The following is a 15,500-nucleotide window of genomic DNA, read 5'->3' on the forward strand; positions in this document are numbered from 1 at the left end:
GTTCCATTTTCCAGGACCCATGTAAGGCAGATGCACAAGGGGCACATGTGTCTGGAGTTTGTTTGCAGAGCCTAGAGGCCATGGTGTGCCCATTCCCTGTCTGCCTCTCTTCTCTCTCTCTCTCTCTCTCTGCTTGCAAATAAATAAAATTTTCAAAAATATTTAAAAAAAGAACGTCTATGGACATTTGCAGGCTGGCTGTCACCTGCTCATGATCAGCAAGACAGTTACCCACTGGCATGGATTTCAGGCTTCTGCTTCTGTCCCCTGGGAAAGGAGTATGTGTTCCAGTTTGATAAGGGAGAAATGTGGGTGAGGGTTGGTAGCACTGGGAACTGGAATTTTGTCACAAGTTTAGCACAAGTATAGAATGGTCATGGCTATTTACAAAAAAAAGACAATACAGAAGAGAGTAGGTCTCCATACTCAATGTGACTATCTTTGGAATTTTTCATTAAGGTTTTCACAAAATACAAAGCTCAAACACAATTATCTACATCCACCACAAAATAGAATCAATAAGTGGTTAGCACACAAACAATGATCTTTTTCATTTTTAAAATTATAAATAAGAATGTTCAAGGCTTTACAATTTTCTTAATGTGTGTCTTTTTAAGGCTTTGTGTTGCAGACCCTTCATTCATGGTACTTGTACCCTGTCATTAGGGTTCACTGCCCACCAGCAAGGAAGTCCACTGTGGATACATTCCTAAGGGTGACACACACATGTTGCCTCAGCTTGTTAAAATCTAAACAATCAAATACCCTTCAATCAGTTTGCAGTTTCATTAACTTTCTTTCTACTACAAAGTAATAAGGGGAAATTTTCCAGCAGCATTCAAGCTCTCGGAAGATCAATCATGAAAGGCAGGAAAGGAAAAATTGGCTTCTTCCTGGATAGAATGTTCTTTTTACCCAGGAAAATCCCAATAACCCACAGTTTAAACAGTAGTTCATAGTGAAACATTTTTCAGATTAAATAGTGTTGAGAGAAGTGGTGATCTTTTGGTTGGGCCTTTTAGAAGAGGTTATAGTGGAGAGGTTAATGTTGGGCAAATGCCACCGACCAAACACCCTGCAGCAGGAGTAGTGTGGCTGGTGAGTGCTGGGGGCAGGGTGAGGACCCCGGCCTTGGGTGTGAAGTCTGAGGGAAGTGACTCCAGCAGACACTTGACCTGCTCCTGGCCCAGCTTTATCTTGTCATCCAGCTTCCGCTGCTCTATGAGGAGTGTTGACTTCATTTTCACAAAATGCTGATAGTCCTGGAGCTGCTCGGCTGAGAAGTAATTGGCCAAGATGTCCAGCACAACGCGCTCCCTGCGATCGAGGTTCTCCTTGAGCTCCCGAGCGTCCTCGTGCTGCCCGGCCAAGATCTTCCTCTTCTCATTCAGAGAGCTCTGCCAGGGCAAAACAGGCAGATCAGCAATGGCACAGAGAAGGCAGCCAGGAGCCAGGCTCCTGCACACCACTCATTTTCACAGGATTGCAGTGATTTAAGTCTAATTTCAACAGTGGTAAGGATATTTTAAAAAACATCTTATCCTTATGTTATACATTATATGGGGTTTTCAGGTGGAGATGGAAAAAATGGCTGGGGTAACAACCTGTCTTTTGGAGTCTACACTTACAGACAATTCTTAAGTTCCCTTTGGTATTACAGTGAATGTCACAGTGGGCCTGCTTGGACCAGCAGCAGTAAGTGAGCACCCCTTTGGAACTTGTTAGAAAGGCAATTTTCAGCCTCTTTTCTATCTCCTGAATCAAACATTCTGCAGAAAGGACCCTGAAACCTGTGGGTCCTCCCCACCCCTGAGGCAATCTCACTCTAGTCCAGTATAACTTGGAATTCATTTTGTTAGCCCCAGATTGCCCTTAAACTTATGATGATCCTCCTAACTAAGCCTCCACTGGGACTAAAGGTGTGCATCACAATGCCAGGCTGAAACTGTATTTAAGAAAACTTCTTAGCCAGGTGTGGTAACACATGCTTTTAATCCCGGCACTCCGGAAGCAGAAGTAGGAGGATTGCCATGAGTTTGAGGCCACCCTGAGACTACATAGTGAATTCCAGGTCAGCCTGGGCTAGAGCAAGACCCTACCTTGAAAAACCAAAGGAAAACTTCTTGGTGATTCTTTTACAATTTTATTTATTTATTTATTTGAGAGAGAGAGAGAGAGAGACAGAGACAGAGACAGAGAGAATGGGTGCGCCAGGGCCTCCAGCTGCAGCAAATGAACTCTAGATGCATGTGCCACCTTGTGCATCTGGTTTATGAGGGTCCTGGGATTTGAACCTGGGTCCTTTGGCTTTGTAGGCAAGTGTCAACTATTAAGCCATCTCTCCAGGCCTCTTTTACAACTTTTTTAAAGTTTGAAAACCTTTCTCTAACCCATAACAATAAGAATATATTTCCCATCTAACAAAAGTCAACTTCCATTCTTTCAGGTTTCTCTTTCTTCTTTCCTCCTCTCTCCCTTCCCTTCCCTTCCCTTCCCTTCCCTTCCCTTCCCTTCCCTTCCCTTCCCTTCCCTTCCCTTCCCTTCCCTTCCCTTCCCTTCCCTCCCCTCCCCTCCCCTCCCCTCCCCTCCCCTCCCCTCCCCTCCCCTCCCCTTCTCCTCCCCTCCCCTCCCCTTCCCTTTTCCACTCCTCTCCCCTCCCTCCTTTTCTTCCTTCCTTCCATTATGCAGTCTCAAGGTGGTCTCAAATTCATGGCTATCTTCCTACCTCTGCCTCCCAAGTGTTAGGATTAAAGGTGTGCAACACCACACCCAACCCAGGTTTCTTTTTAAGACTTCGAATCAAAAATCAAATTCTAGGGCTAGAGAAATGGCTGAGCAGTTAAAGTGCTTACCTGCAAAGCCAAAGAATCCTGGTTTGATTCCCCAGGACCCATGTAAGCCAGATGCACAAGGTGGTGGCACAAGTATCTGAAGTTTATTTGCAGTGGCTGAGGCCCTGGTGTGCCCATTCTTTCTCTATCTGCCCCCTTTTCTCTCTCTGCCCACCTCAAATAAATAATTCAATAATTTTTTTAAAAAGGGCTGGAGAAATGGCTTATCAGTTAAGGCACTTGCATGTGAAGACTAAGAATCCATGTTCTACTCTTCAGATCCCATGTATGCAGATGCACAAGATGGAGCAAGTGTGCAAGGTTGCACACTTGAACAAGGTGGCACACGTGTCTGGAGTTTGATTATAGTGGCTGGAGGCCGTGGTATGCCCATTCTCTCTCTGTTTCTTTCAAATAAATGAAAACCTATTTAAAACAAAAAGGCCAATCTATTGGGCTTGCCTCAAAAATAAATAAATAAAGTTCTAAGGTGGGTAGGTAGCATATGTCTTTAATCCCAGCATCTGGGAGGCAGAGGTAGGAGGATTGCCATGATTTCGAGGCCACTCTGAGACTACATAGTGAATTCTAGGCCAGCCTGGGCTACAGTGAGACCATACCTCAAAAACCCAGAAAAATAAATAAGCTGAACAAGATGGCGCACATCTTTAATCCCAGCTCCCAGGAGGCAGAGATAGGAGGATTGCCGAGAGTTCAAGGCCACCCGGAGACTACAGAGTGAATTTCAGGTCAGCCTGGGCTAGAGCAAGACCCTACCATGAAAAACCAAGTAAATAAATAAATATTTTTAAAAGTAAAAATAAATGAATAAATAAAATTCTGGGACTGGGGAGATGGCACTTGCTTGCAAAGCCTGCTGGCCTAGTTCACTGCCCCAGTACCATTGTAAAACCAGGCACACAAAGTTGTACATATGTATGGAGTTCATCTGCATTGGTAAGAGGCCTTGGAATACCCCTAATCTCTTGCACTCAAATATGTGTGTGTGTGTGTGTGTGTGTATATATACATACATATATATATATATATATATATATTTTTTTTTTTTTTTGGATTTTCAAGGTAGGGTTTTGCTGGAATTCACTATGTAATCTCAGGCTGGCCTTGAGCGCATGGTGATCCTCCTACCTCTGCCTCTCAAGTACTGAAATATACTGAAATATAATGAAATATTTTAAAAGACCACAAGAATAAAATTCTGTCCAACAATGTTGATTTCATATTCTAAGAGTTTCTTATATACAAATCCAATGGTAAGGTAGCCAATATTCTCGGACCTAATATACTTTCTAAGAATAATTTTTTTTTTTTGGTCCAATATGCTCACACATTGTAAATGTAATTTAAATTTTTAAAAATTTAATATTTAGCTTTCAGACTTTTCAGGCCTATTTGAGTGACAAAAAATTAAAATGTAAAGCTGAAGAGATGGCTTAGCAGTTAAGGCACTTGTCTGTGAAGCCTAAGAACCCAGGTTCGATTCCCCATTATCCACATAAGCCAGATGTATAAGGCGCTGTACACGTCTGCAGTGGCTGGCGGCCCTGGTGCACCTTTTCTCTCTATCTGCCTACTCCTCTCCCCTCTCTCTTTCTCCAAAAAATAAATAAGTATTTTAAAAATAAAAAAAATTAAAATGGAATTCAGTAATGAAATATAGTCACTTAGGCTCCTTCAATACAAAGTGGTTTATTTAGGATTATTAAAGGCTCATGCATTTTTGCCCTAAGTTCCCCCAAACTAGGTTGTCAGATCTTACGTAATAATGCCTGGGAGAAAGGAAAAAGTTAAAGGGTGAACTTGACAATTATGTCCATCTTAATAGGCTATATTTTCCTAATTAGAAAAAAAAAATCCTAAAACCCAGAGGCACTGAATTAAAAAACCACAACTTTTGACTCATCTTAAGAAAAATCATACAAGAGTATATAGGTCAAAGAAGCCAAGGGCTGCTGGAGCTGAGAACCCTGTAGCTGCTTGCACTGGTCCTCCTGCATCTGCTCCTGCCTCTGAGAGCCTTCAGAACTTCTTTAGCTCAGGGTCATGGTCTTGAGTGTCCCTGGAGCTGCTCTTAGCTGGGAACTACTTCTATTCAGCCCCTGTACTTTTTTTTTAAGCTCCTGCACTTAAAAAAATTATGTATTAATTTTCAAACAGAGAGAGAGGGGGAGGGAGACAAGCAGGGGAGGGGGAGGGAGAGAAGAGAGACATAGAGAAAGAATGGATGAGCCAGGGCCTCCAGCCACTGCAGAAGAATTCCAGATATATGTGCCACTGTGCATCTATCTGGCTTTATGTGGGTACTGGGGAATCAAACTTGGGTCATTATGCTTTGCAGGCAAACACCTTAGCTGCTGAGCCATCTCTCCAGTCCTCAGCCCCTGTACTCTTGATGCCTGGATTCTCTTCTGCCTTGGAAAGAGACCCAATGGGACCTGCTGTCTTGGTAGCTTCTGTCTCCTGATCCTATGGGATTTGCTATTGCAATGGTAGTCAGAATTCCTGTTTCACTGCCTTGTGACTGGTATCTGATGCCTGTCAAAGATCGAGAGTTATAACACTTGTGCCTTTTTGTGTGGCAAACCTCTGCCACCAGCAGTCCAGTTTTTGTTCAAGTTGTTATACTTCCGTGTAAACAAAGCCTTATCACTCACCCTTCACTGTCTATCCATTTCATTCTTTGGGTGCTTGAAAAGAATATACTGTTTTACTTTTTTTGGATTTATTTTTTTTCGAGGTAGGGTCTTACTCTAGCCCAGTCTGACCTGGGATTCACTATGTGGTCTCAGGCTGGCCTTGAACTCATAGCGATCCTCCTACCTCTGCCTCCCAAGTGCTGGGATTAAAGGCATGTGCCACCATGCCTGGCTCATTTATTTTTATTCTTATTCTTATTTGACAGAGAAAGAGGGAGAGTATGGGTGTGCCAGGGCCTCCAGCCACTACAAATGAACTACAGATGTGTGTGACCCCTTGTGCATCTGGCTAAACATGGGTCCTGGGGAATCGAACCTGGGTTCTTTGGCTTGAGGCAAACGCCTTAACTGCTAAGGCATCCCTCCAGCCCTCATTTTTTTTTTTTTAAGGCATCATCTATGTACCCATCATTGGTGGTGTCAAATCTTAACATGAACATTTTTTCATATGCATTTCAGATTTAAAAAAAAATCTTAAATTAGACTATGGATATCCCTCCCCTATCCTACCACCCATCACTGGTAACTCATATGCTGAATTTGGCATTTATTGGGTCATTTTAAGACAATCATGACAGAAAACTAATGCTGATATAGTATTGTAAGGAGTCATGAGACTGCATCTAAAGCGTAAAACCCAGAGTGTCTGCCACAATGTATTTGATGACATTCATTCAGTATGGCCAGCCCTGGTATTCTTGCCCCCTACCTTCCAGGTGAGGGAACAGTAGAGACACCTTGGAGCATTCTCCCAGTTCTCTGGAGCTTTGGTCTCATGTTCTTTTCCCCTACTTATCCCCAGTAGCTTTGTGGCCCTTCTCTCTTTTTCAAATGTTTACCTATCATCATGCTTTTATCTTGCTTGAGAAAGGCAAACGCTTGAGAGGCAAGAAACTCAGACATCTGTGGATTTACTTTCCCAAATATCCTTGAACCCTGTCAACATTGCATCTTGGCATGAAACATCCAGCTTTCAATCTATCTTGGTCATCTATGCTCTCCTGCTCCAAAGTGACGGTAATTTTAAGAGCAGGTATTATGTCTAATGGCTCTTCTCTATGAAAATGGGCTCAGAGGGAAACCTGTGAACTGAGGTGCTAGGCAACATACCCTTTCCTCATTACTAGCATCTTCACTGAGGCCACTAAGGACGTTTTCAACACGGGCAAGGCGCCCAGAGAGGGAGAGCAGCAGGTTGACCACTTTGTCCAAGTCGCCTATGAACATCTTATATTTTTCAAACTCGTTTGGCTTGCAGAGTTCACTGATCAAAGCCTCCACCTCTTCTCCCAAGGCATTATTTAGCTTGATGTCCATGAGGAGACTTCCCTTTGCTTCCTGGAGGGTCTCGAGCTTGTGGGTGAGGCTTCCAATGAGTTCAGCCTGTAAGGATAGAAGAGGCATACAACAAGATGAGCTAGCAGCTATCAACATAAAGACTGACACCTTCCAGTCTCATTTGGCCTTCAAGACTCAACTAGAAGCTTCCCTACTCTATTAAGGACTGACATCAGAACATATTTTCTTTCCTTTTCCTGAATGTCCACAACTGCTTCTCTCTCTGAATCTACTTGTTCATAGGCCAACAACCAGCTACACACTGCACCGTCATGTTTCCTGACTGTCACACACAGTGTACAAAACTGCCTTTCCAACTGGTTTGTTCAGTACTCATACTGAAAGTCCTTTCATGATATGTTCTATTTGACACAATAACGCAGGCAGGTGGGTAGGGAGGGTAAATGCTCCTATTACAAATAGAGAAACTAAGAGACAGAGGAATGCAGGGACTTACCTGCATTCTGAGAGCTGAGTTGAATATTAGCTGAAGCTCCCTTTGTGCAACTGTTGCTCCACTGACTGCCTCATTTAGTCTTTCCAACAAATCAATGTCATAGATACTATTTATCCTCATACAATAGGTGAGGATATGGAGACCTAGTGAGGCAAAGTGACTTCTCAAGACACCTGTGCAATCAGGATGGACTACCTTGAACTCAGGACAGCCTTTTGGAGCTTTCCTTATATAGTCATTTTAAATATTGATAACAGGACTTGATCAGAAAGTCAGTCCTCATTGTTTCTATTGAATCTGCCTCCAGTTACCACAGCTATCTAACTTAACCCTATTAACCCAATTACAAAGTTCTTTTTTTTTTTTTCGAGGTAGGGTTTCACTGCAGCTCAGGCTGGCCTCGAACTCATGGCGATCCTCCTACCTCTGCCTCCCAAGTGCTGGGATTAAAGGCATGTGCCACCATAACCAGGTCAATTACAAATTTCTATGTTTATGAAATAGGTATACAAATAACATATTTTAAAAAAACTTATTTATTTGAGAGAGAGAGAAAGAGGCAGAGAGAGAATGGGCATGCCAGTGCTTCCAGCAAACAAATTCCAGATGCATGCACCCCCTTGTGCATTGGGCTGACATGGATCCTAGGGAACTGAACCGAGGTTCTTTGGCTTTGCAGGCAAATACCTTAATTGCTAAGCCATCTCTCCAGGCCCCCTCTTTTTTTTGAGATAGGGTCTCATGTACTTCAGGCTGGCCTCAAAATCTCTAGGTAGCTGAAGCTGGCCTTAAACTCCTAACCTTCTGTCTCTATTCTACTCCCCAAGTGCTGGATGACAGGTGTCATGTTAGGCAATATCCAGAATATTTAACTGAAGGAATGAAATAAATGTACTGGTAGTCTCATATCTGTCTTCATTAATATTAAATGTCTGCTCCTAAACTGTTTCAGGAGAAATTACTCAAATGGAAAAAAGGACATAATTTTTGGTTAAAAACCTGTTTACTACTAAAAATGGCTGCAGCTTAAGGGCAAGGAATATAGCTCAGATTAGGGCAGAGGATACAGAACTTCCCCAGTATGCACAAGGCCCTGCATTTAGATCCTACAAAACAAGCAAAAAGGTTCTAGCTATGCTGCATATAAAACATACACACACACCGTATCTTTAGGCCAATTGTGAAGCTCTACCTGAAAACCTGGTTTAAAATCACAACCCCTTTCTCTGTGTGATTTTTTTTTTTTTAATTTTTTGGTTTTTTGAAGTAGGGGCTCACTCTAGCCCAAGCTGACTTGAAACTGACTCTGTAGCCCCAGGCTGGCCTTGAACTCATAGTGATCCTTTTAACCTCAGCCTCCCAGTGCTGGGGTTAAAGGCATGGGCCACTCAGCAAGGTGAGTTCATACGAAGAATAGAGCAGGGGCACTGACATGAAAAATAGTAGGAAAAGCAAACACTGCATGGTGTTAGGTTACCCAACAGTCCCATGGGCAGTGTCAGGATAAACCAAATGTCATTAGTAGGTGGGCATGGTGGTACACGTGTCTCTAATCCCAGTACTTGGGAGGCTGAGGTAGGAAGACTGCTGTGAGTTCAAGGCAAACATGAAGCTACAGAGTGAGTTCCAGGTCAGCCTGGGCTACAGTGAGACCCTACCTCAAGAAAATAAACAAGGTTGGAAAGATTGCTTAGTGGTTAAGGAGTTTGCCTTTAGAGCTAAAGGATCTCGGTTTGATTCCACAGAACCCACATAAGCCAGGTGTACAAGATGGCACATGCATCTGGAATTCATTTGCAGTGGCTAGAGGCCCTGGCATGCCCATTCTCTCTACCTTGCTCTCCCTCTCAAATAATAAAATAAATAAAAATAAAATATTTAAAACAAACAAGAAAGAAATCAAATGTCCTTAGTGCTTGCTGGTTTTCAGATAGATTAATGAGAGAGACAGATAGCTACACCATGACAGTCCTGGTGTTGTTAGCTTTGTAGGGTAAACTGTTGAGCTTGTCATTGTAAATATTGTTAGACAATACAATATTTTCTTATAGAAAATTTGAACATACTCAGGTTGGTTGTGAACTCCTGTGATACTAGCACTTGGAAGGAAGATATCTATAAGTTCCAGGTTAGTCTAGACACAAGGAACTACAAGCCAGACAGAGTTATACAGTTAGATCTTGTCTTGAAAAACATTAATCCCAGCAGTCAGGAGGCACAGGTAGGAGGATCCCCATGAAGGTCAGCCTGGGCTACAGTGAGACCTTACCTCAAAAAAAAAAAAAAAAAAGAAAAGAAAAACATGCATACACATAGAAAACTGGATTATATATACTAAATCTGAAGTGCTTCTTTCTTAGGAAAAGGTCTTCTGTTCAAATTTGGGCATCTGTTTTAACCTAAGATTTTGAGAAGTAAAATTTCTAGAAAATACTTTTTGTTTATTTGAAGAAAAGTAGAAAGGGAGGTAACAGTTTCATGGTTTTTAGAATTTCTTTTAGAAATATCTTTATTTATTTTTTTGCAAGGAGAGAGGGAGAGAAATGAGACCAGGAGCTACCTCTGCTTCCCAAATATTGGGATTAAAGGTATGTGCCACCACACCCAGCTCACACACACACACACACACACACACTTAAATAAATAAGGTAAGGTCTCACTCTGGTCCAGGCTGACCTGGAATTAACTCTGTAGTCTCAGGGTGGCCTTGAACTCACGTGATCCTCCTACCTCTGCCTCCCGAGTGCTGGGATTAAAGGAGTGTGCCACCACGCCCGGCTTTTTTCTCTTTTTCTTTTTTTGAACAAATATATATTTTTAAAAGTCCAACATCTTGCAATAACTTAAAAAAATATAACTTCAACTAGAATTTACTGAGGGAGGTAAAGGAAGAGAGGGAGAGAGAGAAATGTGTGCTTTACTAACACACCAGTCTCAGAAGCTACTGTATTTGTAAAACCATTGATGTTTATCCACTTAATTCCTCATCTGGCATAAAATGTTAATGCAGGCTGTGTGAGATGCTATTTACAAAAGTTCTTTTCCTAAACATAGTTTAACATACTCTTCCTCCCACCTCACCATCTGTACACAAAACATCCTGCTGGGGCCTGACAGACAGACAGACAGACAAGGAGGCAGAGAGAGAGAGAAAGAATGGGCACTCCAGGGCCTCCAGCCACTGCAAATGAACTCCAGATGCATGTACCACCACCTTGTACATCTGGCTTAGATGGGTCCTGGGGAATTGAACCTGAGTCCTTTGGTTTTGCAGGCAAGCACCTTAGCCACTAAGCCATCCTTTCAACCATTTTTTTTTTTTTTTTTTTTTGGACACAGGATCTCACTCCTGGCTGACCTGGAACTCACTCTGTAGTCCCAGGCTGCCCTTAAACTCAGAACAATCCTCCTACCTCTACCTCCAGAGCGCTAGGATTAAAGGCGTTTGCCACCATGCCTGACATTTATCAAGTTTTAATTGTTTTATCCTTACTTGTAGTTTTGGCCAAAAAAAGAAAAAGAAGAAGGAGGAGAAGAAGGAGGAGAGGAGAGGAAGAAGAAAGAAAGAAAGAAAGAGAGAGAGAGAGGGAGGGAGGGAGGGAGGGAGGGAGGGAGGAAGTAAGGAAGGAAGGAAGGAAGGAAATGAATATATTGCCAGGTGCGTGCATGCCTTTAATCCCAACACTCAGGAGACAGATAGAAGGATTGCCATGAGTTCAAGGCTACTTTGAGACTACATAGTAAATTCCAGGTCAACCTGGGCTAACCCTACCTCAAAAGATATATGTTTAATTTTATGTCTGAACAATCGGAGGCACCTGTCAAAAGCAGTTACTGACAATTAGAACATTATTAAATGGCCAGGATATGATATAGCAAATATGGGAGTGGCTCAAATTTCAAAACGGGGTTTCCCACTGCAACAGACTCATAGCAAATATTTAGCAGCCATAAAGTGGCCAGCAGAAGGACTTATATAAGCAATTAAAATATTTTACCACTATGCTGTATATGTTACATAGATGACTGCTACCTAGTTTTTCAATATAAAGTGCAGTTACATACAAATATACCCAGGTAGGTTTTAGTAGCGGTTAAAAAATAAAAAGAAAGAAAACTCCTATGCCCTATTAGAAACTAAAAAAGAGGAATATCCAGGTGTGGTGGCAGAGGTAGGAGGATTGACATGAGTTCAAGATCAGCATGTGACCATAAAGTGAGATCCAAGTCAGCCTACCTGCAAAGAAACCCTAGGGTTAGGGTTAGGGTTAGGGTTAGGGTTAGGGTTAGGGTTTAGGGTTAGGGTTAGGGTTATTTATTTATTTATTTATGGGAGAGAAGGGGAAAGAGAGGCAGAAAGAGAGAGAGAGAGAGAAACAATGGGCATGCCAGGGCCTCTAGCCACTACAAACTCCAGAAGCATGAGCCACCTTGTGCATCTGGCTTATGTGGGTACTGGGCAATTTAACCTGAGTCCTTAGGCTTTGCAGTCAAGAGCCCTAACTACTATGAAACCTCTCCAGCCTCAAGGTACAGACTTTTTTTTTTTTTTTTTTGGTTTTTCGAGGTAGGGTCTCACTCTATCTCAGGTTGACCTGGAATTCACTATGTCATCTCAGGGTGGCCTCGAACTCATGGCAATCCTCCTACCTCTGCCTCCCAAGTGCTTGGATTAAAGGTGTGTGCCACCATGCCTGGCAAGGTACAGACTTTTAATCACCATATTAAAATACCTCATTGGGATATTCTGAAGCTCAAAGATGAAATAAAGCTTGTGCAAGCACTCTGGAAAATAGAAACATCCCCCCCCAAAAAAAAAATTAAAAGAAGCCGGGTGTGGTGGTGCATACCTTTAATCCTAGCACTCAGGAGGCAGAGGATTGCCATGAGACTACATAGTGAGTTCCAGGTCAGCCTGGGCTAGAGTGAGACCCTACCTCAGAAAAAAGGAAAGAAAGAAGGAAACAAAGAAAGAAAGAAAGAAAGGAAGGAGGGAAGGAAGAAACAAACATACCAAACATGTTTGAATTTTTGTGCTATTATATGAAGAACATAGAGCATTCATTTTAAGTAGACTCCTGAGGAGAATACCTGGCTTCCCTCACAGACAGTATTGCCTGCCTTCTGCTCTAAGGACTTGTGCAGAAAACAATGCCAAAATATCACTACAAACACAGTTGGCTTCTGTCAGCTGTCTTCATCTCAAACAAGTCATTCAGGACTACTGGCCAAGTAGCTGGGGTTTGGAAACATAGTGGGATTTAGTTTTCTGCCAGTAAAAATGAGGACCAGGGAATGCTTGTTTCTACATAGGCCTTGTTTCTTTGGTATTAAATGGGAAGCCTGGATGCAGGATGCCACTGAATCTTGCTCAAGACACAGTCAATTTTAGACAGCAAATGGACTAAATTTTCATCCCACACTGTGTGACCTGATCAAAGCAGAAAGATGGGGAGGGTGAGGGGAAGAGAGACATGACCATTTTAAACATTCTACAGCACATTCCTGCCAAGAATCCTTTTCTATTTCCTCTCAGGGAAGGTTAGACTAGAATGTCAGCATATCTACTTGAGATGGTCTCTTGGTTCCAGTTATCAGGAAGGGTTGATGACATGGTAGAAATGATACTGAATCTCTACAAGTTCTATTAAATTCATCTCCCCTCCCCTTCCTAGATGGTCTCTTGGTTTATTAATCTCTCAGGACAGTGACCTGGAGCTGGGAGTCATCTTATTTCTCTTCTATCTTCTATATCTACACTGTCACCAGCTCTTGCCCATTTTGCCCCTTCTTCCCTCCCTCCTTTCCTTCCTTTCTCTCTCTTTTTTTCAAGGTAGGGTCTCATTCTAGCCCAGTATAACCCGGAACTCACTATGTAGCTCTCTGGCTGGCCTCAAATTTGCAGCAATCTTCCTACCTCTGCCTACCAAATACTGGGGATAAAGGCATGTGCCACCACACCCAGCACTATTCTTTTTTAATCCCTTTCTCTCACACTTTTTCTGTGAGGCATGGAGACAGATTATCACTTGCATATCTGGCTGTGCTGCCTCCTGAAGACCCTAATAACTAGCCTTTCCTCTTCAGGCTCTCAGCATACCAGTGCTGGAGAGTCTTTTCTGAAGTGCAGACCTGCTCTGCTTTCTACCAAGAGCCAGAGGGGACTTCTGGTGGGGACCAAGACACATCTTTCTCTTGTATATTGTAAGGAAAACTTGACGTTCTGAAGAGCATTCTGAAGTTTAGCTAGGACAGTAGGCTGGAGAGGGGAATATACTTACTTCTAACCCCTAAGAGGGAACACAGGAACAGACTGGCACAACACAACAAAGGCTCTTAAAATTGCATGGATTGGGCTGGAGAGATGGCTTAGTGGTTAAGCACTTGCCTGTGAAGCCTAAGGACGCTGGTTCAAGGCTCGATTCCCCAGGACCCATGTTAGCCAGATGCACAAGGGGGCACATGCATCTGGAGTTCATTTGCAGTGGCTGGAGGCCCTGTTGTGCCCATTCTCTCTCTCTCTCTCTCTCTCTCTCTCTCTCTAACTCACTCTCTCTGCCTCTTTCTCTCTCTGTCACTCTCAAGTAAATAAATTTAAAAAAATTAAATAAAAATTGCATGGATTTTGAAACTATCACCCTAAGATGAAATAGAACTTGAGGTCTACACATAGCTAGAGTACATTGCCTCTTGGAACCAAAAATCAATGTTTTCTAGAAATTTTACTAGGGTTTTACAACATAATATTGAAAATGTTCAGAATACAATTTAGAACCACTAAACATGACCAATAATAAAAACAAAACAAAACAAAAAACCAAGGTGGAGAATGAGTGAGGAAGACACTCTGCAATGACTTATGGCCTACACACACATAGACACAGGGCTGGGTGGGATGGCACAGGCCTTTAATTCTAGCACCCAGGAGGCTGAGGTAGGAGGATTGCTGTGAGTTCAAGAACAACTTGAGACTACACAGTGAATTCAGGTCAGCCTGGGCTACAGCAACACCCTATCTCCAAAAAAAAAAGGGTTCAGCCAAAGTGATGAAAGCTCTAAATTGTCTTTATTTTTGATTGTTTAAAGTTTAGATGATAAAAGTGTTTCATATTTTAATTTTTATTTTTATTTACTTATTTGAAAACAATGGACAGAGAGAGAATAGGCGTGCCAGGGCCTCCAACCACTGCAAACGAACTCCAGACACGTGCACCCCCTTGTGCATCTGGCTAAAGTGGGTCCTGGAGAACTGAGCCTCGAACAGGGGTGGGGGGACAGGGGGTTTGGTCCTTAGGCTTCACAGGCAAGCGCTTAACCGCTAAGCCATCTCTCCAGCCCAGTGTTTCATATTTTAAATACTATTTTTACATAGAATCCTATTCATCATTTACAATGTATAAACAGAAAATATAGGTCAGGCATTTTAGCATGTGCCTGTAATCTCTGTACTTGGGAGATAAGAGACAGGATCATGAGGGATTCAAGGTCATCACTGGATATATATCGAGGTTCAGGCCAGCTTGTGCTTTAGAATAAGCTGTTTCAAAAACTGAACACCAAAACAAGACAAAATAAAAACAAAACAAGCATATATGTATATACATATAAAAAAGCAGAAATGTTTTAAAATGGCAACAATTTTCAAAACATTTATTCATGCTCACTCTCAAAATTTAGCTTCTACTGACTGAGTTGTCTAAAATATATCTTGTTACTAAAAACTTTTTAAATATTAGGTAACAAAAATTACTTTGCAAAAATTTGTGGATGGGCATACTCTACCTTGAAATACTCTGAGGGATGAATTTAAACAAATATCAATTTTTAAAATCACCATTGGGTGGGGTGGTGGTACATGCCTTTAATCTCATCACTATAGGAAGACCCAATAAGTTCAAGGCCATCCTGAGACTACACAGTGAATTCCAGGTCAGCCTGGGCTACGGTGAGACTCTACCTCAAAAAACAAAACAAGAAAGAAAATCACCTTTGGAAAACCTTATTGTATGACAAGAAGAAAACTGTCTTCAACTTAATGCTGAATATATTGATAGATACCTTCAATACCACCATTACTTCGTATTTCCAAACCAGATGTTAAGTGACACTACAGGAAATTCTATTACACATATATACACATAAAGTTAAAACAAAGTA

General features: G+C 42.1%; 1 protein-coding gene across 6 annotated transcripts in view; it reads right to left on the reverse strand.

Annotated features, from left to right (window-relative positions):
• Positions 1–413: 413 nt before the first annotated feature.
• Shroom3 (shroom family member 3) overlaps positions 414–15,500 on the reverse strand; it is a 371,082-nt gene continuing 355,995 nt past the window's right edge. For all 6 annotated transcript variants that reach the window (XM_004664888.2, XM_045161716.1, XM_045161717.1 and 3 more), the window contains 2 exons: positions 6,659–6,931; positions 414–1,397 (listed from right to left, as the gene is read on the reverse strand). In XM_004664888.2, coding sequence (XP_004664945.2) covers positions 1,029–1,397; positions 6,659–6,931 — 642 coding nt within the window. In that variant the 3' untranslated portion in view covers positions 414–1,028. The remainder of the gene's footprint in view (positions 1,398–6,658; positions 6,932–15,500) is intronic.

The sequence above is a fragment of the Jaculus jaculus genome, chromosome 11, assembly GCF_020740685.1.
Source record: "Jaculus jaculus isolate mJacJac1 chromosome 11, mJacJac1.mat.Y.cur, whole genome shotgun sequence".
In the NCBI taxonomy this organism is placed as follows: domain Eukaryota; kingdom Metazoa; phylum Chordata; class Mammalia; order Rodentia; family Dipodidae; genus Jaculus; species Jaculus jaculus.